The sequence below is a fragment of the Gopherus evgoodei genome, chromosome 16, assembly GCF_007399415.2.
Source record: "Gopherus evgoodei ecotype Sinaloan lineage chromosome 16, rGopEvg1_v1.p, whole genome shotgun sequence".
Classification (NCBI taxonomy): domain Eukaryota; kingdom Metazoa; phylum Chordata; order Testudines; family Testudinidae; genus Gopherus; species Gopherus evgoodei.
In genome coordinates this window covers 7,807,540-7,834,611 of record NC_044337.1, presented here as the reverse complement: position 1 = coordinate 7,834,611, position 27,072 = coordinate 7,807,540, and the positions used below count along the sequence as shown (strand labels likewise).

General features: G+C 44.0%; 1 protein-coding gene across 16 annotated transcripts in view; it reads right to left on the bottom strand.

Annotated features, from left to right (window-relative positions):
• CACNA1B (calcium voltage-gated channel subunit alpha1 B) overlaps positions 1-27,072 on the bottom strand; it is a 507,473-nt gene that overhangs the window by 71,161 nt on the left and 409,240 nt on the right. For 12 of the 16 annotated variants that reach the window (XM_030535592.1, XM_030535597.1, XM_030535598.1 and 9 more), the window contains 8 exons: positions 26,189-26,349; positions 24,511-24,648; positions 22,641-22,842; positions 21,744-21,908; positions 20,757-20,867; positions 20,533-20,616; positions 13,596-13,601; positions 8,573-8,689 (listed from right to left, as the gene is read on the bottom strand). In XM_030535592.1, coding sequence (XP_030391452.1) covers positions 8,573-8,689; positions 13,596-13,601; positions 20,533-20,616; positions 20,757-20,867; positions 21,744-21,908; positions 22,641-22,842; positions 24,511-24,648; positions 26,189-26,349 — 984 coding nt within the window. The remainder of the gene's footprint in view (positions 1-8,572; positions 8,690-13,595; positions 13,602-20,532; positions 20,617-20,756; positions 20,868-21,743; positions 21,909-22,640; positions 22,843-24,510; positions 24,649-26,188; positions 26,350-27,072) is intronic. The other 4 variants (XM_030535593.1, XM_030535602.1, XM_030535596.1 and 1 more) reach the window with 1 other exon arrangement.

The window sequence follows — 27,072 nt, the reverse complement described above, 5'->3', positions numbered from 1 at the left end:
ACACACTGCATGGTGCGTACTTTAGAAGCGACATAGCTTGGCAGTTCTCAGGCAAAGTTACACAATGAGAAAGTAGCTATTTCTAAAAAAAATTTTAAAAACCTTCTCTGAGAAAAATACAGCTACAAAGAAGCAAGCTGTTATTGAAATATTGGGTTTGCTTAGCTGAGAGTTAATTAACAGCCTGATAGGGATAAGGAAAAATGTTTTATTTTGCAGAAAAAGGAGAGCTTGTATTTTGGTATACAAGATTTTGTTTTATATACATTTTACAAATTTTTATATATATTTAGATAAATATTTTTGCGTGTTAATATTTGACTGGTAAGTGTAAAATGTTATGTTTTTGTTATTTGGGTAGTATTGATTGGTTTGGAGCAGGGTTTTTTTTGCTTTGAGGCAGAGGAAAAGAGATAGGGGAAAAGTTTAGGCTACCGTGTTTTTGAGTAGTATTTTTTTTTTTTATTGGCTGCTTGTAATTTATTAAGGGGGGTTAGCTAGCTTTTATAATTTTTTTTTTTTGGGCCTGGCAAGCTTAGGCCATGTCTACATCTAAAATTTTGCAGTGCTGGTTGTTACAGCTGTATTAGTACAGCTGTATAGGGCCAGCGCTGCAGAGTGGCCACACTTACAGCAACCAGCGCTGCAAGTGGTGTTAGATGTGGCCACACTGCAGCGCTGTTGGGCGGCTTCAAGGGGGGTTCGGGGAACGCGAGAGCAAACCGGGAAAGGAGACCAGCTTCGCCGCGGTTTGCTCTCACGTTCCCCGAACCACCCTGCAAACCGCAGGGAAGGAGACCTGCTTGCTCGGGGATTCGGGGAACGCGAGAGCAAACCGCGGCGAAGCTGGTCTCCTTCCCCGGTTTGCTCTCGCGTTCCCCGAACCCCCGAGCAAGCAGGTCTCCTTCCCTGCAGTTTGCAGGGGGGTTCGGGGAACGCGAGAGCAAACCGCGGCGAAGCTGGTCTCCTTTCCCGGTTTGCTCTCGCGTTCCCCGAACCACCCTGCAAACCGCAGGGAAGGAGACCTGCTTGCTCGGGGGTTCGGGGAACGCGAGAGCAAACCGGGAAAGGAGACCAGCTTCGCCGCGGTTTGCTCTCGCGTTCCCCGAATCCCCCTGCAAACCGCAGGGAAGGAGACCTGCTTGCTCGGGGGTTCGGGGAACGCGAGAGCAAGCTGGGGAAGGAGACCAGTTTGATTACCAGAGGCTTCCTCAGGTATGCTGGGATACCTGCTTATTCCACGGAGGTCAAGAAAAGCGCTGGTAAGTGTCTACACTTGATTACCAGCGCTGGATCACCAGCGCTGGATCCTCTACACCCGAGACAAAACGGGAGTACGGCCAGCGCTGCAAACAGGGAGTTGCAGCGCTGGTGGTGCCCTGCAGATGTGTACACCTCCTAAGTTGCAGCGCTGTAACTCCCTCACCAGCGCTGCAACTTTCAGATGTAGACAAGCCCTTAGATTGCCAGGCCCGTTATGTAATTTACGATTAAGCTGAAGAGACAGGTAGTGAGTTGTTTTATGGACAGCAGAATTTTTGGTTATAGCATTATACAGATATTTTGCGTATTGTATTATTATTTAAATAATATATAGGAAGAATAGATAGAAAATAATTTATTTAATAATTGTATGGAAAAGGCTAGTAAACTATGATTTAAGGTTTGGGAGAAGGTTTTTAAAATTAAAGGTGTGATTAAGAGATATAGTATGAAAAACAATAGCAGCGTTTTTAATAGTTTGTAAATTATGTTTAAGTTAGAATGATTAGTATAAAACCAGCATTTTTTTTAATGCGAGCACAAGCATTTTTTTTTTTTTTTAGCATTTATAGCATTTAGCATGTGTTTATTTTGCATAGTTATTTTTGCTATTCAGCTACAAAGAAGCAAGCATTGGTTTTAGTTGGGCAGAAAGTTACACGGGCAAGAAAAAGAAAAGTTTGCAAGTTTTCATGATAAATCATTAAGGGCTAGACTATGACTTGGCCTAGAGGCCCATGCTGAGAGCTAGTACGAACCCAATCTGTGCAGGTCACCAGGACCTTGCATCTGGGTGAGCAGAAGCGATGTGCCTGCTTGCTCCTCCCCCTGGAGCAGATGGGAGGGGAGGAGAATGGTTGGAGCTGCATCTCCTCTATAGGATAGCTAGCCCAGCTGAACCAGCACAGTGTGGGGGAAGAGAGACGCTGATAACCAGGAACTATAGGGGCTCAGGATCAGGCTCTTTGCTCCCCTGCACCTATGTTTCCACCCATGTAAAAATGGGGACAATAATATTGTTATTCTGAGGGCTGGGCACTCAGACCACCTCACTGGAGCTGCAGGGAATGATGATCCATTCAAGCTAAATGAGGGAACAATTAAATGCCCCTTTCTTTAGCGATAGCTGAAATAAGGGAAAACCATCCCCCGAGGCCAGACCGCATGCAGTCCTGGGCCATGCAGCACAAGGAGTTTCCTGGGATTCAGATAACAAAAGCAGAGGTAGGGGACTGATTTGATTGCAGCCATGGGTGAGAGACAGAGAGAGAGAGAGGAGCAGGAGAAACACTTCAGAAGCTCGGAGAAGGCAACAAGGGAGCCTGACAGACTGCCAGGGAAGCACTTGTGGTGGGACCCTGGGAAAGACCTGAGAGAGAGCCCTTTTGGGCTGAGTGCTGGCTAGAAAGAGGCTTGGATACTGCGAGCAAAGAACCTGTCTCCTGCTGTTTGATTCCTACTGTGATCCTGGAAACAGGACTTGGGACATTCCTTGCAAGTAAACAGGATCATACCAATGAATATACCTGACTCCATCGTCGATTTCTCCTTCCAACAGAAACAACCTGCAAGACCCTGAAAATCAGAGAACCACTTGGGCCAAAGTGGGTAACAATCCTTATCTGCCTCAGGATGGAGCGGTGAGGACACGTTCATTCATGTCTGCAGTGCTTACTGAGTCCCTCGGATGAAAGTTGCTACAGAAGTACAGTGTATTATCAGCAGGCAGTGGACACGCACTTCAGTTTCCAGGTCAAATCAATCAGTCTTGGATAGGGTCATATATTAAGCAGAGTGCAGTTTCTCCATACAAGGCCATCTCTGTGGATGAGGGGAAAGCAGTGGACGCGTTATTCCTTGACTTTAGCAAAGCTTTTAATATGGTCTCCCACAGTATTCTTGCCAACAAGTTAAAGAAGTATGGGCTGGATGAATGGACTATAAAGTGTATAGAAAGCTGGCTAGATCGTCGGGCTCAACAAGTAGTGATCAACGGCTCCTTGTCTAGTTGGCAGCTGGTATCAAACAGAGTGCCCCAAGGGTCGGTCCTGGGGCGGGTTTTGTTCAATATCTTCATTAATGATCTGGAGGATGGCATGGACTGCACCCTCAGCAAGTTTGCAGATGACACTAAACTAGGAGGAGTGGTAGATAACGATGGAGAGTAGGGACAGGATACAGAGGGACCTAGACAAATTAGAGGATTGGGCCAAAAGAAACCTGATGAGGTTCAACAAGGACAAGTGCAGAGTCCTGCACTTAGGACGGAAGAATCCCATGCACTGCTACAGACTAGGGACCAAGTGGCTAGGCAGCAGTTCTGCAGAAAAGGACCTAGGGGTTACAGTGGACAAGAAGCTGGATATGAGTCAACAGTGTGCCTTGTTGCCAAGAATGCTAACATCATTTTTGGCTGTATAAGCAGGAGCACTGCGAGCAGATCAGGGGATGTGATCATTCCCCTTTATTTGACATTGGTGAGGCCTCATCTGGAGTACTGTGTACAGTTTGGGGCCCACACTACAAGAAGGATGTGGAAAAATCAGAAAGAGTCCAGCGGAGGGCAACAAAAATGATTAGGGGGCTGGAGCACATGACTTATGAGGAGAGGCTGAGGGAACTGGGATTGTTTAGTCTGCAGAAGAGAAGAATGAGGGGGGATTTGATAGCTGCTTTCAACTGAAAGGGGGTTCCAAAGAGGATGGATCTAGACTGTTCTCAGTGGTAGTAGATGACAGAACATGGAGCAATGGTCTCAAGTTGCAGTGTGGGAGGTCTAGGTTGGATATTAGGAAAAACTTTTTCACTAGGAGGGTGGTGAAGCAGTGGAATGGGTTCCCTAGGGAGGTGTGGAATCTCCATCCTTAGAGGTTTTTAAGGTCAGGCTTGACAAAGCCCTGGCTGGGATGATTTAATTGGGGATTGGCCCTGCTTTGAGCAGGGGGTTGGACTAGGTGACCTCTTGAGGTCCCTTCCAACCCTGATATTCTATGATTCTCTTGCCCCCCAAATGTTTTGGATCTTCTGACTTTGGCCTGTATCATTACAGATATTACTAGCGATCTTGTGACTATCCGGCTCTCTTAGAAATTCAGCCAGAACGCTTGGCTCATGCAGCTGCAGCTCTCTCTCTCTTTCTCTCTCTCAAGACCAGGCCAGGTGACTTGCTCAAGATCTGGGTGACTTGTTCTGTCTGTGGCAGAGGTTGATCCAGACCCAGTGTCTCCTGAGTCCCACTCTTGTATTTTAACTACAAGCCCACCTCTTCCACCATTCTGTGGGCACCGGTTTACTTCAGAGGAGGCACGTTCTCAGTCCAAGGGTGAGAGATGTTCCTGGGTAGTTTTAAACTGGCTGATGTAGCTGTGATAGACTAAAACCCTCCCCACCCAGCCCATAGATTGAGTCCTTAAGGAAAGTGCTGTTAAACAAACGTCATGGGGTGCTTATTTTAAAGCACACCAGCCATAGCAACAGACTCTTTAATTACACGGTCTGACGTCTAGGTGAGAGCGGAAATGTTGAAGGCATATTTGAAACCACCAGTTTGCCTGCCCCGCGGTCTCTCCAAGGACTTTAAATACAATCTCCTTGTAATGAACTCAAGTTCCAGCTCTCCAGGCTGCAGCCTGTACAGCATACTGCTGCCTTCCTTCTCACATGAATAAAGGAGCCTAGTGACACTATCCCCATCTCCATCCTCTGACACCTTCCCATTTATTTCAAAACCTTGTTTTTAAATCCCACAGTGGGGCTCGCTCCAGCCTCCCTCATAACCCTTCTCTTGCTCTCAGGTCCTCTCAACAATCCTTTCCCACTTTCCTTAGCCATCTGGCAATGCCTTTGCCATCGGGGACTCTCTTTCTGCCCTGCCACCCCCACCAACATGATACAGTTCTGCGGCGATCTGGAAGCCTACTTTCACCATCTCCGACTCAAAGAATACTTTCAGGACAACACTGAACAGCGCACTGATACACAGGTACCCTCCTACCAACAGCACAAGAAGAAGAACTCCACATGGACTCCTTCTGAGGGTCGAAATGACAGTCTGGACCTATACATTGAATGCTTCCGCCGACGTGCACAGGCAGAAATTGTGGAAAAACAACATCGCTTGCCTCATAATCTAAGTCGTGCAGAACGCAATGCCATCCACAGCCTCAGAAACCACCCTGATATTATCATCAAAGAGGCTGATAAAGGAGGTGCTGTTGTCATCATGAACAGGTCTGACTACCAAAAGGAGGCTGCCAGACAACTCTCCAATGCCAAATTCTACAGGCCACTTCCCTCAGATCCCACTGAAGAATACACTAAGAAACTGCATCATCTACTCAGGACACTCCCTACACTAATACTGGAACAAATCAACATACCCTCAGAGCCCCGACCAGGGTTATTCTATCTACTACCCAAGATCCACAAACCCGGAAATCCTGGACGCCCCATCATCTCGGGCATTGGCACTCTCACTGAAGGACTGTCTGGATATGTGGACTCTCTACTCAGACCCTATGCCACCTGCACTCCCAGCTATCTCCGTGACACCACGGATTTCCTGAGGAAACTACAATGCATTGGTGACCTTCCAGAAAACACCATCCTAGCCACTACGGATGTAGAGGCTCTTTACACAAACATCCCACACACAGATGGAATACAAGCTGTCAGGAACAGTATCCCTGATGATGCCACAGCACAACTGGCTGCTGAGCTCTGTGCTTTTATCCTCACACACAACTATTTAAAATTTGATGACAATATATATCTCCAGATCAGTGGCACCACTATGGGCACCCGCATGGCCCAACAATATGCCAATATTTTTATGGCCGACTGGAATAACGCTTCCTCAGCTCTCGTCCACTCACACCCCTTCTCTACCTATGCTACATTGATGACATCTTCATCATCTGGACCCATGGGAAGTAGACTCTGGAAAATTCCACCACGATTTCAACAGCTTCCACCCCACCATCAACCTCAGCCTGGACCAATCTACTCAGGAGGTCCACTTCCTAGACACGACAGTGCAAATAAGTGATGGTCACATTAACACCACCCTATACCGAAAACCTACAGACTGCTATGCCTACCTTCATGCCTCCAGCTTCCATCCCAGGCACATCACACAATCCATTGTCTACAGCCAAGCACTGAGGTACAACCGCATCTGCTCTAACCCCTCAAACAGAGACCAACACCTACAAAATCTCCACCAAGCATTCTCAAAACTACAATACCTGCAAGAGGAAATAAGGAAACAGATCAATAGAGCCAGACGTGTACCCAGAAGCCTCTTACTGCAAGACAAACCCAAGAAAGAAACCAACAGGACTCTACTGGCCATCACATACAGTCCCCAGCTAAAACCCCTCCAACGCATCATCAGGGATCTACAACTCATCCTCGACAATGACCCCACACTTTCACAGGCCTTGGGTGGCAGGCCAGTCCTTGCCCACAGACAACCTGCCAACCTGAAACATATCCTCACCAGTAACTGCACACCACACCGTAGTAACTGTAGCTCAGGAACCAATCCATGCAACAAACCTCGATGCCAACTCTGCCCACACATCTACACCAGCGACACCATCACAGGACCTAGCCAGATCAGCCACACCATCACCGGTTCATTCACCTTCATGTCCACCAATGTAATATACACCATCATATGCCAGCAATGCCCCTCTGCTATGTACATCGACCAAACTGGACAGTCTCTATGGAAAAGGATAAATGGACACAAATCAGATATAAGGAATGGCAATATACAAAAACCTGTAGGAGAGCACTTCAACCTGCCTGGCCACACTATAGCAGACCTTAAGGTGGCCATCCTGCAGCAAAAAAACTTCAGGACCAGACTTCAAAGAGAAACTGCTGAGCTTCAGTTCATCTGCAAATTTGACACCATCAGCTCAGGATTAAACAAAGACTGTGAATGGTTATCAATTAACCAGTTTCTCCTCCCTTGGTTTTCACACCTCAACTGCTAGAACAGGGCCTCATCCTCCCTGATTGAACTAATCTCATTATATCTAGCTTGCCTGCATATATATTCCTGCCCCTGGAAATTTCCACTACATGCATCTGACGAAGTGGGTATTCACCCACGAAAGCTCATGCTCCAAAATGTCTGTTAGTCTATAAGGTGCCATAGGATTCTTTGCTCCTTTGACCATATACCCTTCACTCTCTCTTGCTACTTTTGGAGGAAGTTTCTGCTACCGGGAATATCCTGCCTCACTGACTCCACATCACATTCCAAAACACAGTTAAAAACATGCTCCCTCTGGACTTCACTTTCGCTTTGCAGTTATTTATGGATTAACTCTGTAAGGCATTTGCAGGCGGGCAGTTTGCATGAAAGCCCCCAGATAAAATAAACCTGTACTCAGGAGAGCTCCTGCAGCAAAAACTTCCATGCAATGATCTAAAGCTGCAGCTGTAAGACCTCAAGCTAGAGGGAAGCTATATACACAGTAGAAAGCCTGACAGATGATACATAGACATACAGAGCAATACATCACACACTCTGCTGTAACTCAGTGGATGTACCTAAGTCAGGGTAGGGAAAAATGCAGTTAACTGCATGTGGATGTGAGATAATGGATAGGTCTGCACTTTGAGTCCTTGGCTACAGGAGAATGTAAGATCTTTGGGGCATCTTTTACTTGTGTGTTCATACAGCACCTAGCACCATGAGGCTGGGGCCTCTACCACAGTAGAAACAATCAGTAATAATATATGCTAAATATTATTATTGCAGATGGTCTGGTGACTACACTGAGACATCCCTATAGAATTTAGGAGAAAATGATAGTCTTCCTAGTCTACAGAATTTAATCACAGCCCTTCTACAGAATTAAAATCCAAACAAGCACCACTCATTCTCTACCTTCTATAGGTTTTGGAAAGCCCTACTAAATATCTGTAGACCACTGCTGTTTTCGCCGCTGTTACATTCCAGAAGAGGTTTTGTAGCAGATAGAGACTGGAATGTTGCACTCCTGCGCTTTATTTCTGGGTCTGCAACTGGGGCTGATTTTCCAATGTGTTGAGCGCCAGCAGGATCCACTGTTGTCAGATGTTAGGGGTACTTAGTGCTTCTGAAAATCAGACCAAGGAGGACCTTTGTCAAGTTAATTACCCATTTTACAGAAAGGTTATCTGAGAATGGCCTTCTAGGGATGCTGAAAAGCTTAGCCCTTTACTATTTGAGGTCCTCATCTTGAAGATGCTACAGAAGTGCAAAGCATTATCTGATCCCGCTTGGCTCGCGAGCCCGGCTGCCACTCACCTTAAAAGACTGTACAAATGTCCAGAGCAGAATGCGGATGGTGTAACCCTGGCGAAGCAGTTTGATAAGTCTGGCTGCCCGGAAGAGCCGCAGGAAGCTGAGGTTGATGAAGTTGTCCTGTGGAAAGTAAAGGTTTTGTGTCCTTCAGAAATTAACGCGACTAGAAACCACAGCCCGCAAAAAAGAAATTAAAATTACCGGCTTCACGATCTAAGCAGCAAATCGGCCACCAGAAAACCTTCCAAAAGAAACATTCGTCAGTGCAGATCACTCCACATGCAGTAAGTCTGAGAAAACCCCTCTCTACAAAAGCCCCTCCCTCGGCTAGTGGGTAAATAATAATAAATAGAAAAATGGCCCTCACGTGCTTTTCTTTGGATTCTTGTTTTCTTTATGCAAAGCAGGTTTCCCCAAGCCGTTACGGAAAGGCGATGGTGCAGTATTGTTATTTGCTATGGAGTGGGACTGTTTTGAAGCCTTGGGTTTTATTTTTATTAGAGTGAATCAATGTAAGCCAAGGGAGTCTAAGACAGTGGGCACCATTAGCCTCTTCCAGGACAAAGGAAGAGATCAGCCAATCCACTTTAAAGCGCCCATCTTTTAGAGATATTTACACAACAGGTGATAGGACAGGAGCCTTGCTGACAAGCATTGCTAGGGCATGATTGTTATCTTTAGGAGCACGATCATTTGTAGACTAGAGTGAATGGAGAGAAGGCTGAATGTTCAGCAGCAGGGGTTGCCCTTAGGAGCCTGCTGACTTATTAATGATTCATAAATATCCCTTTTAAGGTGGATCAAAGAAATGCCAGGGATTTTCATTTTCATTTGATTGTTTTGGTTGATTCTCCTTCTCCCTTCCACTTTCTTTTATTTGACAGAAAATAGCTCATCTAACGAGCTAATCTAGAGTGGGGTCTTTCCAAAAGAAAACATGCAAACATTAAAATAGCAGGGCCTGGGGGAATCTAAGTAGATAAAAAAAAAAAAAAAAGTCCCCCGGCCTGGGCTGATTCCAAATATCATGAATGTGAAAATTTAACCACAGGAATTAATTTGACGAGGTTAACTACATAAAATCCCACCTAGTATTAAGCAATGGAGGGGGTGACACAATCATAAGGAGGCCTTGTAGCTAAAGATGAATCATTATAGTCTTCCCCTTGTTCCATCCCTCCCCCTCATCATCTTTTACCACAAGATACCTGCTCAGATTAAAGTGACTGAAAGCTCTTGTTAATTTGGGTGCACAGCTCATGCTGAGTTTTTAGGCACTTGTTTTATCTATTCACTTATTTAAATGCCAGCTCAGCAATTGGGCCAATGGTGCTGCATTCCACCAAGACTACCAACTGGTTCACGGAATCAGTTTCAGACATGCACTTGGTTTGTGTTTAAAAGGCAAGCAGCTCAGAGTTAGGCATATACTGTATGTCAGACTCAACCCTAAAATAAAGAGAAAAGAGAAAAGCACAGAGATGTTCAATGAAAGAGCAGACAACACAGAGCTATTTCTGGTCTACAACGGAAGGCAGCTCATGGCAGGCAAAATGCAAGCAAGGATTCTCCTGGGCTCGTCAAGGTTAGCAAAACAGAGCAGAGGATTCAAAGATTATTTCTTAAAATTACACTTTTCTCTAGGTTGTTGCTCCTTCATGAAATACCTAGCAGAGCTCAGCTCAGCATTAAAGGCCATCTATGGACAGGAGTCAGATTCTGACTGTGGTTACACAACAATGTAAATATATCCGAACGTCATTGATTTAATCTAGTCTCCAACCTAAACACACGGTCTAAGATCTTGAGTGATCACTTGCCTCTGTGCATAGTGGGGGTACATATCACCACTGGAATTGGGGTGCCTGATCCAAAGCCTAATGAAGTCAATAGAAAGACTCCACCTTATTAGAAGGTGTTGGATCAGGCCCCATCTGACCACATAAGGTGCATGACTTTGGAGAATCAGGCCCTTAACTCCCATTGATACAGTAAGTATCAGACCCAGGCTCAACATCTGCTTTTCCAACATACTTGCCACCATTTCACAAATTGTAATAAAATGAACAGCCTAGAGGGGGATCACCAGAGACCCAGGAAAATCCTACTGTATCAAGAGTTACAAAGTTTTTGAGGGACGGTTCTCCATGCTATTCACTGGTTGGTAACATTACACACACAACTGTGATAATCAAAGCGGTATTGCGTGTGTGTTACCCCCAGCACACTGTGTAGAAAACCTGCCCCTCATTGGCAAAAGTGCCTCAGCAGTTATTAGAATTGCATGCAATTAAAGGGGAAACTCCACATTGCAATATTTCTTGTGCTCAATGGTTTTTGCGTTGATTTTCCCTTGAATTAACTATGCGTGACGCACGAATGTCAATCCCGTGGATTATTTGTTTCCTTCTTGCTATCCCCTTTTTTCTGTTGCACAGGTGCTGAAGACTGAACAGGGTGACATTATTTTGAAGTATTAGCTTTTGCCCATTCCTGTGATATCATATCCTTTACCATATTTAAAAGCAGCAAAGTGACCACAAATATGGTATCCTGCTATTGTCCAAATCTGCTCCTTCTGCAGCTACAGCATCATCTCGGCTTCATTTGCAAACAGCTAAACTGTTGGCAGTGTCAGCAGAGGCAGTAAAGATGCAGAAAAGCCATCTGTATTTTATTCTGCTCTGGGTATTGGCAGCAAAATAACTGGCTAAGTGAATTCCAGCAGCTTTTATTTGAAATGGCAGTTGTGACGCCTTATGCCACAACTGAATTAATTCCCACGGACTATCGTATCAATGTTCGTTACAGCTAACAGAATGATGAAATCAATGAAAATTACATTAGTGCCTGTTTTTTTCTGTCAGCTAACTTATGCCAACACTGTCAAAACTGAATTTGGCCCAGAGATATAACAAAAAACAAATGGATTGTAGCTTTAGGGTATGTCTACTCCACTGTTAGAGGTGTGGCTGCAGCTCAGGTAGGCATACCAGCACTGACTTTAGCCTACCGTGGATCAATACAGCAGTGAAGATGCTATGTCTCAGGTCATGGCCTGGACCAGCAACCTGAGTACGTTGCCAGGATTCCTGATAAGCTTGGACGGCCCACGCTGCTGCGTCTTCACTGCAGACACGCTAGCTGTCTTCCTTCAGAATAATGGCTTTTCCAAAGCCATGCACTGCATGTGCCAGGAATTTGGCCTTGAGGACAGAGGTCAGCATTTGGGTCTTCAGGGCTGTGATTGGGATATCTCGGGGAGCCTTTACTGCGCTGTGGGGGTGACAGTTGGGAACTAACATTTCAGCTACATCACTAAGAATGAGTGTGTGAACAGTCTGAAATGTGCAGAGAGAAGGGGATGGTCTTCCAAAATGCACGTGACTCTATCAACATTAAGGGGAAATGACCAGACCTTGGATGAAGTGTTGGCTTCATTGAAGTCAGTAGAGAACTCTTGCTGAAGTCAAGAGGGCCAGGATTTCACCCCATCTATGTGTGTGTTCAGGGGTTCTGTCATTTCAGGCATGTTGTTTGCTGTGGCCCTGATCCTAGAAAGTGAATTCAAGGGGATTCCACAAGCATGTCAGGTTCAGCCCATGGACGATCAGGATCTCAACCATTAAGATGCACCACTGGTAGTACCAAGGCTCACATTCTCACACATGGGTGACCAAGTTGTACGAGAATAAATTGTGCACTCGTGTGTCGTACATTCAGAACCTGCTTTTGCCCACACAAATTGGGTAGTGCAATCATGGCCTTATACCATCACTGCGGTAATAATTCAAGTTACTGTAAAGCGCATCAAGAATGCGCCTTTCAGATTTCACCATGAAAATTCTAGAAAGGCATCATTTGAACTTTACATTGCTTTTTCTTCTCTATTGCTTCCCAGAAGACGACTTCCTCCCACGACCCTGCATTAAATGGTTATGGAATGTGTGTGTTTGCCGTCTGCCATGGAGGCCAAAGCTAACTTAATCTCTGGAGAAAACCGCAACTGTGCAACAGAAAATCCAGATGGAAAACTAACACAGCTAAAGTGATGCTACCAGATAAAATGCATGTATTTTTAATAAACCCATTTCCTTAGCTGTGTTACTAATACCACCTGGGATTATTACAAATGTATTTTTCACAGTCTAAATGGCTTGCTTTTTGTATTTGCTCATCTTGGGCAAAGAAAACAGTCTATGCTTGGATTTTCTATAAGCCAATGGGAGTTAGGCACCTAACACTGATTGAGTTTCAATGGGATTTGGATTCCTAACTCCTTTCAGCCTTTTTTGCAACCCCAGCCTCATTTATTTTATTTAGAATGCTTCACTTTTGTCGCTAGTCACTGTCTTCTTCTAGATCTCACGTGATGGCAAAATGGGAGCCTGTTGGCTTTGCAGTGGACGTTCAAAGCCAAACAAAGTCAATGTTTTTACTAACCTCTTTTTAATTCAATGAATTTAATTCAATTAATTCTATATCAGCTTCACTAAAAATCTTTGCCTTTCAATCAAAGTTAAACTGTGGATTTAAAGCACCTGGCATTGTCCTTTTAAATGCACTACTTCCTTTTTCACAAAGTCCAACAAATCTCACTATAAAATAGTGGTTGCTTAGAACCTTAAATCTGATTCTATCACCTGCAAAATAAAGATTTCCCAAGCCAAACAATCTTCCCTACTCCAAGTCATATGAAAGCAGGTATCCTTCTAACACTTATTCAGTCCTCCATGAAAATAAAGCAAGTGTCAGTTTCCCCTTTATTGTTATCAAGAGAAACAACAAACAGCAAAAAATGGGCTATTGGTAACTTTATGTGCCTCATGCCACCAAGTAGCCAATGGAAAGAAGATGCACAAGAGAAGCCAGTTGTGAGGCACGCTGCAGACATACAGTGAGGCTTTCCACTAGTGCAATCAGAAATCTCATCAAAATGAAATAAAATTAAAAATAAAAATAATAATAAACCAAGAGAAAATAAAAGCAGAGAATTAAATAATTGTTTAAATTCAATGGAACCAACCGTTTCCTATATGTGATGTTTTCATGGATGAATATTTGCAAGATTATTTACAAATTATTTTTTGAGCAGCAGGTGCACAACATACAGACGGAGACATGGTTTTCGCATTGTATGTTGATTTGATGGCGTGATTCAGCAGGTAGGTAAGGAAAATAAAGAACAAAAACAGAAAACAAAAGAGAAAATGAGTAATCAGGACAAGCAAAAAACAGAAGCTCTGAAAATTTCATTGGAAAAAAAATTGTTGTGTTTTGGTTTTTTCCCCCTTTTTTAATGGTAATTACCCAAATTAAAGAAATGCTTCAAATTAAAATAGATTTTGAAACGCTGAAGGTAACACAGACAGTGTGGCAGTTATTTGCATTTCATTTTGTAATGCAAATTAGGAGACAGTTCACAAACACTTTTTATTTTATTTTTTTGTATTTCCAGGCAGAGAAATAGATGTCAGTTTCACATAGGCTCACAGCACCTCCTGCAGGCCTACTGCACTCAGAAGGACTGATCTGTCTTTAACTCCATCTTGTTTATTTAGGTTATTAAACCAAGGGAAAACTGACATACATGTTTTTGCCTAGGGAAATAAAAAAAAATCCACTGCATTCACAAAGTAAATTACATATAACATGAATAAGAAATTTAAAAAAAGCAGTTAATCAACACATTTCTTTTCCTTTTATCTTTACTCTTCAGTGACACACAAGTGCAGATGCAGCAAGGCTAGCCACGTTAGCTAGTTGAGTTGGCTTGGAGAGTATGGAAAGTTGAGGGAGATTGGCAAAGCAGAAAACTGGACTCCTTGCATCTATTTGCAAGCCAGATCTATCTCTTGCCCATCTCTAGTCACAGTATGCCAGCGATCTCAGGGTTGGTCCCACAGTGGAGTCCTTCCCCTATGGAGAGCGGGAAAGAGTTCATTTTCCACCATGGGGAACCATGAACAGAAATTGTGCTGAGCTGAGAATGGCCAGGATGTCATCTGGGCAGGGGTCAGCAACGTGTCTGTACACAGCCACAAGCGTCCAGGGTAAAAATTTTGAAGTCCATGGTAATTTTTCAAAAAATGGAATGATTGAATGACAGACACCTCCAATGTCTGTTACTAAGTACAGTAATTCTGTCAAGTGTCTGTTGTGCAACATGGTGGTGCCGACCCCTGCGTCTGGGTTCCTTTGTGCCCATGTTAAAACAACAATATGTAACTTCAAGCTGATAACTAGTTAGAGCTGAGCACCATGTGGGGGTTAACTAGCGCTGCCATAAAAACGTCCATACTGTTGTTTACATCCTGCTGAGAGTCTTGCCCAGAGGAAGGCCAGGCTAGCAACAAAAGAGGCATTTCCTCCAATCAGGAAACTATACACCTTGGACACCGATCTTTGGAATATGACCTGAGATCAAAGTCCCTTTCCTTTCTCCGGCTCCTGCAGTTTGCATAACACCACAGCCTTGGTCCCACAAGCGCGTGCATGATGCACAAGGGTTTCTATGTTCCAGACTACGCATGAATAGAGATGATATGTGAGTTCAAGTAAGGTTAAGCACTAGCTGCACTCTTCTATGCTGAGCCAAAGTCCGTTTGCCACCCACACTCCTTTACACGCCAGAGCACAAGGGGCAGGAAAGGCGTAGGGAATGCACAAAGATTAAACACAACTGAAGGGATATACCCCAAAGTATGTGCCTCAAATTTCTAATGAGGCACCACACTGCCTGTGCCCCTCTTAAGATCTGTTCCAGCACCTAGGTGGAGTTATTGGTGTCTGCCCAAGTGTACTCTCGCTAAAGCAGGGCAACGTTCCCTCGCATTCCTTGTTCTTTACGCCATTTTTCACTTGGTAACATTTTCAAAAGCATCTCAGTGATCAGGAGTCTAAGACCCATTGGAATTTAAAGGGACAAAGCTGCTTAGGCCCAGATCCTCAAAGATCCTTATCTAACTCCCATTGATTTCAATGTTTGCTCAGAAGTGTAAAAGAAAAGAGAGCTTGGATCAATTTCTGTACTGCACTTCCAGGAGATGGAGCACAGCTGGTGCAGCCAAGGGGGGAGAGGTCCAAGGGCAGGCTCCACATGCCCTCCAGATTTTGGGCTGGTGCAGGGGCCAAAACAGCCCTTGGTGTAACGCAGGCAGCCTTAGGGTCTGCTCTAAGTTATAGCTGCCTGTGCCTGTGTCTGTACCAGGCAAAGTCAGAATGGCCATAGTGATGTGTGCGACAACCTTGCCCCCCCATGCCTGGGTTTGTGAAATGGGGCCATAGCAGGCAGTTGAATCCCTCCTCTTGGGTTCCACCCTGGGTATCACTGGCTTCTTTAGGGTTGGAGAAGGAGGAAAAGTTCCAGTGGAGCCGAGCCCCCGTTGCCTAGATTCCACACAGCAGGATGAAACTATAAAAGTACCATTCTGTTTGTGAATGACGCAGTGAAAACTAGAATTATTTATTGCTGTTAATGTCCTGTTCTAGATGTAATTTATGGAACATCGTTTCCAAAAAAAAAAAGTATTATTAAGCAATGATTTCATGAGATCTGTATGTCCCTGTCACCCTTAAGTGAGTTAAGCTCCTTTCTAACATCTCTTCAGCCAGCGTTGTGTGGTGCCTGAGAACTATTTGCCCCCTGATCCTGTCTGAATTTTACAAAAATATGTGCTTTGCTTAGAGGATTGTTCACCAGAGGCTACAAAGCTGTTCTGTAATGAGGAATTTGTTACTATAGATAGTGACAAACCGGAGAGAGTTCAGAGGACAGCAACAAAGATGATAGAAACCCACTTAGGAAAAGGTTGAGACAAGTGAGCATATTCAGTTGAGAAGAAAGAAGAGTAAAAGAGAGACAAGACAACTGTATACAAATACATGATTAAAAGAGAGCAAGGATTAAAATAGGTTCATTAGTAAATGGATACGGAACAAGGGGTAATGGGCTGGAGCTGAAACGGGGCATTTAGGTTAAATGTTAGGGAAAAGTTTGTAAGAACAGTTTTGCAACAGAACTCACAGCCAAGGAAAACTAGAGAACCAGTATAGCTGGAAATGTTCAGACATCCCTCTCTGAGGGGGAGCTAGATACAGTTAGTTACTCTTATACAAGGATCCCCTAAAATACAACTTGGGAGCATCCATGAAAAGTGTTACAGGTGCTTGGAAGTTTGTCTCTCTTGTAAATGACCATCTTCTGATGTAACTTACACCAGCCTTTAAACCATCCAAGTATTCTGCCCTCCATACTTGATGGTTAAGCTTGAAGAAATTACAATACAATAAATGAGTAATGCAGGCCTGCATATTAAATCATTGGTCATTCCTAACACGCTGTATTTTCAGAATTACTAAGGGCTTTTCTACATGAATATTTAGTTTGCAACAAGCTGAGGAGTGTAGCTACCCTGCACTAGCCTGCCAACTGTCAGCATGAACCCTGCTGATGTGGATTAACAGTTTGGTATTGTGCATTGATCTCATTCTATTGTAAACAGGACTAGATCAAAGCACACTAATGAACTGTTAATGCGTGTCAGCAGGGTCCAAGGGGACAGTTAGTCTGCAGCAGGCTAGTGTGGGGTAGGATTCACACTTCAACTTGCCATGAACTAAACAGTTCACATAGACAAGCTCTAGATAAATCTGTTACAATTTGAGAGTGAAATACACTATTTGTGCTGAGAGCTGCATGCATATTTACTCAGCTGTGTTATGATTATAGGAAGCTCTAAGGTCCATCTCATTGCCCGCTGAGGGTCAGACTATGGCTGACCTCTCCATGGCGATGCGGGAGAAGAAAGATGGGAGCATGGAGCTTTCCCCCCAGCACTTTTTCTGAAGAGCCAGGCAAAATTTCTATCTCTGCACTCTCCTGACAACAGATAGTGCTCCATCCTAGCAACGGCTGGAGTGCAAACTACCCCAAAATTGTGGGTGGGGGAGGTAAGAAGACTGACAATGACTCTGGGGTAAATTTCTCCTCCTCAAACAAATCACCACCCCCACACCAGCCAGTTGTGTGATAGCTGCTTCCAGGGTCCTGGGATATAGCAGCTTTGCACCGTGCAACATGGACTGGTAACAAAGGCACAATTGGCTCGGTTCTGTAAATGAGTTCCTGGGACAGGACTTCTTAGAGTAAGGGGGAAAGGTCTGGGCTCTCAGTATACACAGAAATATCTGAAAACATGTCTCTAAGGGCTACTCTAGATGGCAAATTATGTGTGGCAAGCCAGGGTGTGAATATATGATGCACCAGTTTCCCACGCAGTAACATCCTGCATGGAGACTGCTACAGACCACTGAAAGTTGCGGAGTGCGGTTTGACATTCTACAAGTAGTAACCAGGACATTCAGTGAGCTGGACAGGGTTCCACAGGGGATGTTACACTAGCAGGTGTGCTGCAGATTCACACCCCATCTTGCTGTGTAGTAACTTGCCATGGAGATGAGCCCTAGGAGGTGTACAAGGAAAAGTTACAGTGATGTACGCTTTCAATACGCACAGCTAAAACAACACCAGCATGTGATGAAGACAAGCAGCTAAGATAAGAATAGTTCATAAATGGGGTAAAACCAGGTTCTTGGTATGGGGTCATTATTCTTCCTTGCCCTTTGAAGGGTTAAAATCCATGTGCATTTTATATAACAACCTGGTATGTGAATTGTGCCAGCTCTTTTCCAGACCCAAAGTCCAGAGTATGGTCAAGAGACCAGAGGCCTAGCAAACAGTGATCAGCTAAGAGAAAGCTGTGATAAACAAATAATCTTGTTTTCCTAAATTAAGACTAGTCAGCACATTGCCAGGTGTTGGAGCTAAGAACTAAATAACTGTGTCTTATTCAGAGTTGCAAATTGAACAAAGAATCCTGTTCCGACTGTGTTAGTCTCTTCTGTAGGGAGACGTTCTTCCCACAGATCCAACCCTGAGTTTATGAAAAGTTGGCACATCACTATAAAATATGGCAGCCTTCCACCTCCCTCCCCAGGGACCAATGTCTTGCCTTAAGACACACAGAAAACAATCTTTATTGCCATATACTTTCACTGTTTCTTTGCTTTAACCCCTAGGAATATACCTGTTGAACAATCAAAGGAGTTGCTCCATTCTTATGGACCCCAAATCAGAATTCAACATATATATTTTATACTAACAATATTTTATCAAAGTATTAATTAAATGTTAACTTGCTAACTTAAGACACTGGGTAGAGACATTATGTAACCTGTTAACCACTGGCTAATGTGCCATCTTGTCTTACTGCAAAACCTATCCTGGGGTGTGGAACTTTTCCCTGCCCATGGAAAATCTATATTTTCTATTGTAATCAATTAATTAACAGTGTCTCTGAGCCTAATAAGCAAGGTGACACTTCACCAGCGCTGTGTGTAATAAACCCCTATGCTTGACCTCTACACGGTGTAAATTTATGTCCTTCACCCTTATGAAAACATCCTAAAGAATTTAATAGAAAGTAAGAAATTTTTAAACAATCCTATAAAATTCCTTAGCAGTGATGGAAGTCTCTTACATTTTACAGCTCAGCTAGTAAGTTCTACAGAAATTATCTCATTCTCTACTATATTCTTTTAATATTAATTTCTATGGAAACCTTTTATGTAGATTTTTAAAAATGAACAATGATCCCAACATGGCTAAACTGAGGTTGCAGACAATGCTGCTGTTCTAACCCTCCTCCTTCCGAACCCCATCTGCTCCTTCCTGGTTTGTCACTTTCACTCTTTTGTCCAATTGTCATAAACAAATCAGGTGCTTCAGGTTACTTTTTTTCAGGTGAAAGAGACGTTAACCCTTAGCTATCTGTTTATGACACCAATACAAAACATAGACTGAAAGCTTGAAGGGACAGAGAACAGCATCTTTACATAAGAGCGGCCATACTGGGTCAGACTAACGGTCCATCTAAGCCCAGTATCCTGTCTGCCGACAGTGGCCAATGCCAGGTGCCCCAGAGGGAATGAACAGAACAGGTAATCATCAAGTGATCCATCCCCTGTCACCCATTCCGAGCCTCTGGCAAACAGAGGCTAGGGACACCATCCCTGCCCATCCTGGCTAATAGCCATTGATGCACCTATCCTCCATGAAGGGCTGGCTCCAGGCACCAGCCCAGCAAGCAGATGCTTGGGGTGGCCAACGGAGAGGGGCGGCACATCTGGCTCTTCGGCGGTGGGTCCCTCACTTCCTGTCGGAGGGAAGGACCAGCCGCCAAATTGCCATCGAAGATTAGAGTGGCGGTGGTAGGGCTGCAGATTGCGATCGTGGCTTTCTTTTTTTTTTTTTGCTGCTTGGGACGGCAAAAACCCTGGAGCCGGCCCTGCCTCCAGGAACTTATCTAGTTCTTTTTTGAACCCTGTTATAGTCTTGGCCTTCACAACATCCTCTGGCAAAGAGTCCCACAGGTTGACTGTGCGTTGTGTGAAGAAATACGTCTTTTTGTTTGTTCTAAACCTGCTGCCCATTAATTTCATTGGGTGACCCCTAGTTCTTGTATTATGAGGAGTAAATAACACTTCCTTATTTCCTCTGAGACGCTCCTAGTACAGTGTGGGACACTACTAAACAGAAGCAATTGTAATAACCCTCTTTGGGTTTCTTCTCCATTAAATTTTATAGGACTTTTCCATGAAGGGATAAAAAAGGCTCAAGGACGGGATCCTTTCATTAAACGAGAAAGAGACAGCATTTCCTAGCACATCTACTACCACTGCCGTTCTCCTCAGAACTCCTTGTAAAATGGAGTCTTTAGCCAGAGAGTGTGTTCGGCCTGGGGGAAAAAACAGAGCTAATGTGAACAGGCCCCCAAAGTGCAGCATCTCATTAGGAGCCCGGGAGGCAACTCCAGGAAATAGGTTGGTGGGAAGGAGATGTAACGCCTTGACAGGGCACAGTTTTGTGGGTTAACAAAATGAATTTAGCAAACTGTACTTACCGCAATCTCTGTTACTAAAATATCAGTAATACTTCCCAAAACTGTTACAAAATCAAAGACGTTCCAGGCATCTCGGAAGTAATTCTGCAAAATAAAAACACAAGATAGGAAAATAAAATCCCTAAATTAAATTTGGGGTTGTTTTTTAATCTCTATGTCATCTCACAGCATGAATGTTTGATGAGAAGGGAAAGCAGCAGAAGGTAAATGAGAAAGGAACATACCAGTACACCAAAGGCAATGATCTTCAGAACGCATTCCATTGAAAACATAGATGTAAATACAATATTCAGGCATTTCAACATTTCTTCGTATGCTTCTGGAGCACCATAGAACTAAACCAAGAGGGAAGAGAGGCTGTTATGAGAAGGCTTTTTACGCTGATGAAACAATGTCTGTAAGACTCTTGATTGATTTAGGGCCAGTTCCTGCTTTCACTTAAGGCCAGATCCCAGTCTATGCTATGGATCCTTTGTGCCATTCCAAAGGAACAACAGGGTCATGACACTATCTGAACTGGGCAGCTGAACATTCCCCTAGCACTGGAGAATCTTCTGCTGGTGTAGGACCTCCTCACAAGTAGCAGGTACATTGGAGGAGTGCTCAGAAGGTTAGAGTGTGCCCCGAATGCTGCTGTACCCAAATGATCTCCAGCAACGCAACAGCCGCTGGGCTCATCTGAGGCAGCTCCAGCTTACGCTAGGGATTGGGGGAGATCATACATGCAATACAGAAACCTCTGCCTCTCCCTTTTGGGTGCTGTAGTGAGTGAAGCCCAGCCAGACCCAAGGATTCGCCATTTGGTGCATATCTGAGTAACTGTGTTGACTTGAGTTGTTCTGGATTTCAACCAGTGTAAACGAGAGTAAATCTGACCGTTAATTAGGAGTGACAGATTCAGTGGGGAACAACACATTATTAGAGAACTGAGTCCCAATTCCTCTACAACAGGCATAGGGGAGTGCAAGCAGAAGCAGTCTGAGCTTTCTGCCTTTGTATCTAAATCGTGGGCTGGGGAGCTCTGTCCACGTCCGGGCAATCCTGTCTTCTTCAGTAAGGACTGCCCAACCAACAGTACTGCGGTCACACTAGTGACTAGGCAACATCAGAAGCTAATCTTACTCTAGTGTCTCAAGCACGTCCCTCCTATAGCAAATGCCACATTTCCTAGCCCACGTGAAGTCAGGAAGAACTAATAACAGCTCACTAACCTTCATCATCAGCACAATAGTATTGAGTGCAATCATGACCATAATAAAATATTCAAAGGGAGGGGACACCACAAACTTCCACATCTTGTACTGAAAAGACTGCTTGTTTTGAGGCATGTAGCGGGTCAGTGGCCTGGCACTTATGGCGAAGTCTATGCAGGCCCTCTACAAAACAGGAACATGGGGAGAAAAATCAAAATCGGCTGGGGTCATCCAATAGCCAATGTGTTCATATGAAACAGGTTATCTTTGAGAGCATGGGTGAGGTATTTTGGGGAGGATGGACTGAGTATGTTTATCACATAGTGGCTGGGCACAGAACAATCAGCGGTTTGGTGGCTGGTGGGAGGCACGTGGGGGACGGCAGAGAGCAGCAAGTGCTGGGCAGGTGGGCAGCTTTGGGGGAGGGGGCGGGAAGAGGCAGAGTGAGGGTGGGGCCTCGGGGTAGGGACAGAGTGGAGCAGAGCCTTGGGGAGGAACAGGTGGAGCACCCACTGAGAAAAATAAAAGTCAGCACCTGTGCATACACAGAGTGCCAGTACTAAACACCATGTTCATCTGTAATAGGGAGGTGTGGTCCGCAGAGATATGTCATTTTGTTTAGCTGCTCAGGTCAAGTTGTAGCATCATATTCAGAGATGTGTGGTCTCCATGGGCCATACATCCATGCAACGGATTACTGGGGCGGCAAATTGATTCTTTACATTTCATATTCAACACATCTCTCAATGTGGTCATTGATAACACAAAATTTAGGGCCTCCCTCTGTTAATAACTGCTGAAAAGTCGTTAGTGGTGGTGGTAAGCATGGGATTTTGTTTGTAGCTAGGCAGTCTGAGCCAAAAAATGCCAACTCCCAGTGTGCAAGTGGTTGCTGAATTTGTAAAGCCTGGGTACCTCGTTTTTCTCTAGACTGCATTCCGACATCACTTTATCTCCTTGCTCCTGAAAGGTGATGATGATTAATGCCACAAATATATTCACGAAGAAGAAGGGGAAGACAACAAAGTACACAACGTAAAAGATGGACATTTCCATTCGATAACCAGGGCTGGGACCCTGCTCCTCATATGTAGCATCCACCGAATGCTTCAATACACTGTAATAAAATGCAGAGAGAGAAGAAAAGCAATTAAATTAAGTGCAGGGTGTAGTAAGAGGAGGCCCTAAGATGTAAACCTTGGTGTCAGAGGCCTGGTATGAGGCCTAAGGCCTGAACTAAAGTAATGGTCGAGACTTTGCTAACATAAAGCAAAGTGAAGCTGTGAGCAAGAGGCAGGCTCTGCTCACAGAAGCTGGCAAGGAAAGGGCTGATGCAAGAAGATACGTACCTAAAAGATACTGAACACTAGAGATCAGAACATTCACATACTTGCACATTCCACACAGATAACAAGGAACAGACTGACCCATCCCAATGACAGGGGCAAAAGGGTAAAATGATGGATAGAGTTGTTTTGATCGAACCAATCTGTACAAGGTGAGAGGTGGCACCTAATTACCTAGAGGGGTTGCACCTCAATACGTCAGGAGTGATGTGTAACTTGTTTGTACCTGTGTATAAGAATGTATCCCTGGGGTGGTGTCTTTGTCCGGCCTAGGGGGCAGTGGAAAGTCCCGCCACTAACTAAGCCGAGTCCATTGACCGGGGACACTTTCTCGTAGTATGCCCTGTAGAGTAACAATCTAGAGGGAACTGCAATTGTGTCCACATGGCAATAAACCTGGCCGATGTGCCTTCGTACCTTACTAGACTCTGTGGTCATTGGGGGTTCTCTTCAGGTCTGCTGTGTCAGCTATCTGCGCAGAGCTAGGGCAGCACACAGAGGGAACACACGCATGCAGCCGAGTGATACCAACAAGGAGAGAGCAGAGCACCAAACCGGTACCTTCTGACAACACCTCTGACAACACAGGGCAAAGTACCAGTGAGAGCTCTAGATTTACTTGGTATCAGAGGCTGCACTGCGGAAATTCTTCCTTCATGCATGGGATTAAACTCATTGCCACCTTTGCAACTGGGAAAGAACTTTCCTTACGGGCTAGTGGGCATCCTTTCTTTTTCCTCCATTTTGGAATAGGGGACCATTTGTTAGTGTCCCATCAACATATTTGCCATGATCAATTTTCTGTGATTGCAAGGAGAAGGCACACTTTGGGGTCAGAATCCTTCCTCTCCTCTTCTATGTGTCAATATGGATGAAACAACAGAAGTGAAAGGACTGTGAATAATCTGCGATGCACACTGCCCTGAGAATATGTTGGCCACTGAGGTTTTCATTCATTATTTTATTAGGCAGTGGGGCATGGGTGACAGGGGTTGCCTGCCACATGAAAAAGACTTCCAGGTTGCAGTAATGATAGTTTTGAGCCAAAAAACCTGGACTGCTTTCTTCACGGGTCACAATGTTCCTTTCTCCTCCGAGCTTAAGGTCAGCAGCTTTTGTGAACCTGTTAATCTATTTCACACCAAAGAAAGCAGTACAGATCTGAAGGCTAGGAGTGAGCAGACAATTATTTATCAAAAAGTGCCCAGGAAACACCACTGTACAACCTTATAGGAATGTGCAGAAAAATACACTCAAGTCCTGCCTAATCCTCTGCTTCGTTAAACATTTTCGTGAGGAAAACCAGAAGCCTGGCTGATAACGAATTCCCCATCCACTTTGCACAAATCATCGACTGTTTATCCGTCCCTGACAGCTACAAAGAGTTAGCATTACATCTCAATGAGGTAAATGGATCCGACAAACTCCATGTTACTTACGTTGGCCACCCTTCTCCTGTGGAGACAGTGAACAGCGTTAACAGAGCCCAGAGCACATTGTCATAGTGAAACTCATACTTTTTCCACTGCCTGGGCTGTGCCTCCACCTCACTCTTCTCATAATCCAGATACTGACCCCTAAAAAGAAGAGCAGAGGCTTGAAACAAGTGAGGTGACAAGGCTCAGCAGCAATTTATTACGGATAATTATCGTTATTACTTGTATTGCAGTAGCATGTGGGAGCCCCAGTCTTGGATCGAGACCCCATTGTGCTAGGCGCTGTACAAACACGGAACAAAAAGATGGTTCCTGCCCCAGGATTTTATAATCTAAATAAAAATGAAAAGAGCCAGAAAATTTTAATCTCTGCAGAAGCTGCAGCAGAGACTTGAATCCACAACCTTGGGCATGGGAGAGGAGGACCATATCCCTAGGCCAGTCAGTCACAGGTGAGAATTACGAAGGGCTTCTCCTCACTACCATGGTAAATCAGCTGCTGCTGCACTAATGCAGGGGTGTCGATTTAGTGCTTCTGATGAAGATGTGTTATGACAATGGGAGAGCATTCTTCCATCAATGTCATTACTCCACCTCAACGAGAGGCAGAAGCGATGTTGACAGGAGAACACTCTCCCACCCACATAGCGTGTTGTAGACACCGCTTTAAGTCCATGTAAGTTACGTCTCCCAGGGGAGAAGGGTTCCACACCCCTGAGCAATGTAACATATGTCGACTTAAGTGCAGTGTAGACAAGCCCTAAGACAATACTTACAATTAAGAGGACACTGTCAATTACTTTAGGCTTGGAATAATCTGATCCATCACAAACTGTTACAATCTAGTGGAGAATGTCCTCTGGGTTCTAAATATCTGTTTGAGAACAAATCCACTCTTCAGCCAATGAGAAACTGAAAATATAAACCCCAGAAATACTGCTGATGTGTGACCAACTAATATATTTGCTCTGCTGCTGTAAAGCTGGCAGCCAGAAGAGGAAATATACAGAGAGTAACCTACATATCACTGTTCCAAGCGCTGTCACTGACATTACTGAAGGCATTTCCAGATGATAGCAATCATCAAAGAAAGAAGCAAGCAAGGAGGGGCCAATGTGGACAACATAAAAAACACTGTTAAATGGGAAAGGACAAATCAGGCTGAAAACACGAGTCTTCTATCATATTAGTGCCAACAATGGCCCTTTAACTTCCTTTTCACTTCTTACTTATTAACTACAATGTTCAAATAAAAGCTTCAAGAAAAAAAAAATCCATTTTAAAAATCAGAAAGGCAGCTAGCTAAATTAGCCACACAGACCTTGATCCTTCAAACACCTAAGTTTGTGCTCTACTTTAAGCACATGATTAGTTTGAATCAAGTCACTGTAACTACTCAGACTTAAAATTAAAGTATTTGACTTTGCAGGATCGGGGTCTTAGACATTTAAACTATTAAAAACAAAAAGGGTAAAATTAATGTCTGGTATAACTCTGTTAAAGCAGCATTCTTATTCAATGGAGCCACGCTAGAATTAATTGAGCTCAGAATGATGAGATTAAGTCACACACAGTTAGAAGAGTTATCACCGCCAAGGGAACTCAGGAAAGGCCCCAGGGTTCTCCACCTGCAAGTAATCCACTGCTGGCTTCCAGCATCCCCTGCCATCCTGCCAAGTACCTGCAGTCCTTTTCTAGCTCCTTGGACTCATCCGTGCAGTAGAAGAATTTGCCTTTGAAGAGTTGCACAGCAATGACAGCGAAAATGAACATGAAGAGCATGTAAACAATTAGAATATTGAGGACGTTCTTCAGGGAATTCACCACGCAGTCAAAGACAGCCTATAATGGTGGGGTGACAAGCAGGGGAAGAGGTGAGGAGACAGAGAGAGAGAGAGAGATCTCGGCATCTAAACAGGAACACATGAAATTTTGGATCCGATACCTTTAACTTGCACACCAGATGTTTCAAATTCCTAGTTCTACTAATAACCATTTCCTGCAGTTCCATTCTTTTTCCTGGTTGCAAGAGTTTAAACCATGTGACTGAATTCTGTGATATTGCCAGTAAAAACGGCAAATAAAATAACTGGTTGTCTATGTAAATATTAGTCCTGAGAAAATATTTGTATAGCTGAATTAGTAGGTGAAAAATGTATATGTGACTAATCTATTCAATGACTGATAGGGAATAAACCTTCTTAAATAAATTACTCATTAAATATTATTTGAACTGCTTGACTGATAAGGAAAATTATTTCATGATAAAATAGAAAATGCTTTGAATAAATAATTTGTAGCACATAATTCAACCAGTGTTAACTATTAAATAATTTAGTTGGCAAATGTAGCTTGTGAACTGTCTGCAAACACTTTTCGAAAGTATTTGTTATATGGTATTAGCTGCCAAATAATTTCTGCAAATAGCTGGTGGCTTACACCACGTTCATGAGCAGTTTGTGGTGATAATTCAATGTAAGGAATTCTGAGCGGGATTGATTAGTTCTGTTTGGACACACAAGGCATATGGTATTGTTTTTCTGAATGTAACTCTTAGAATCATGT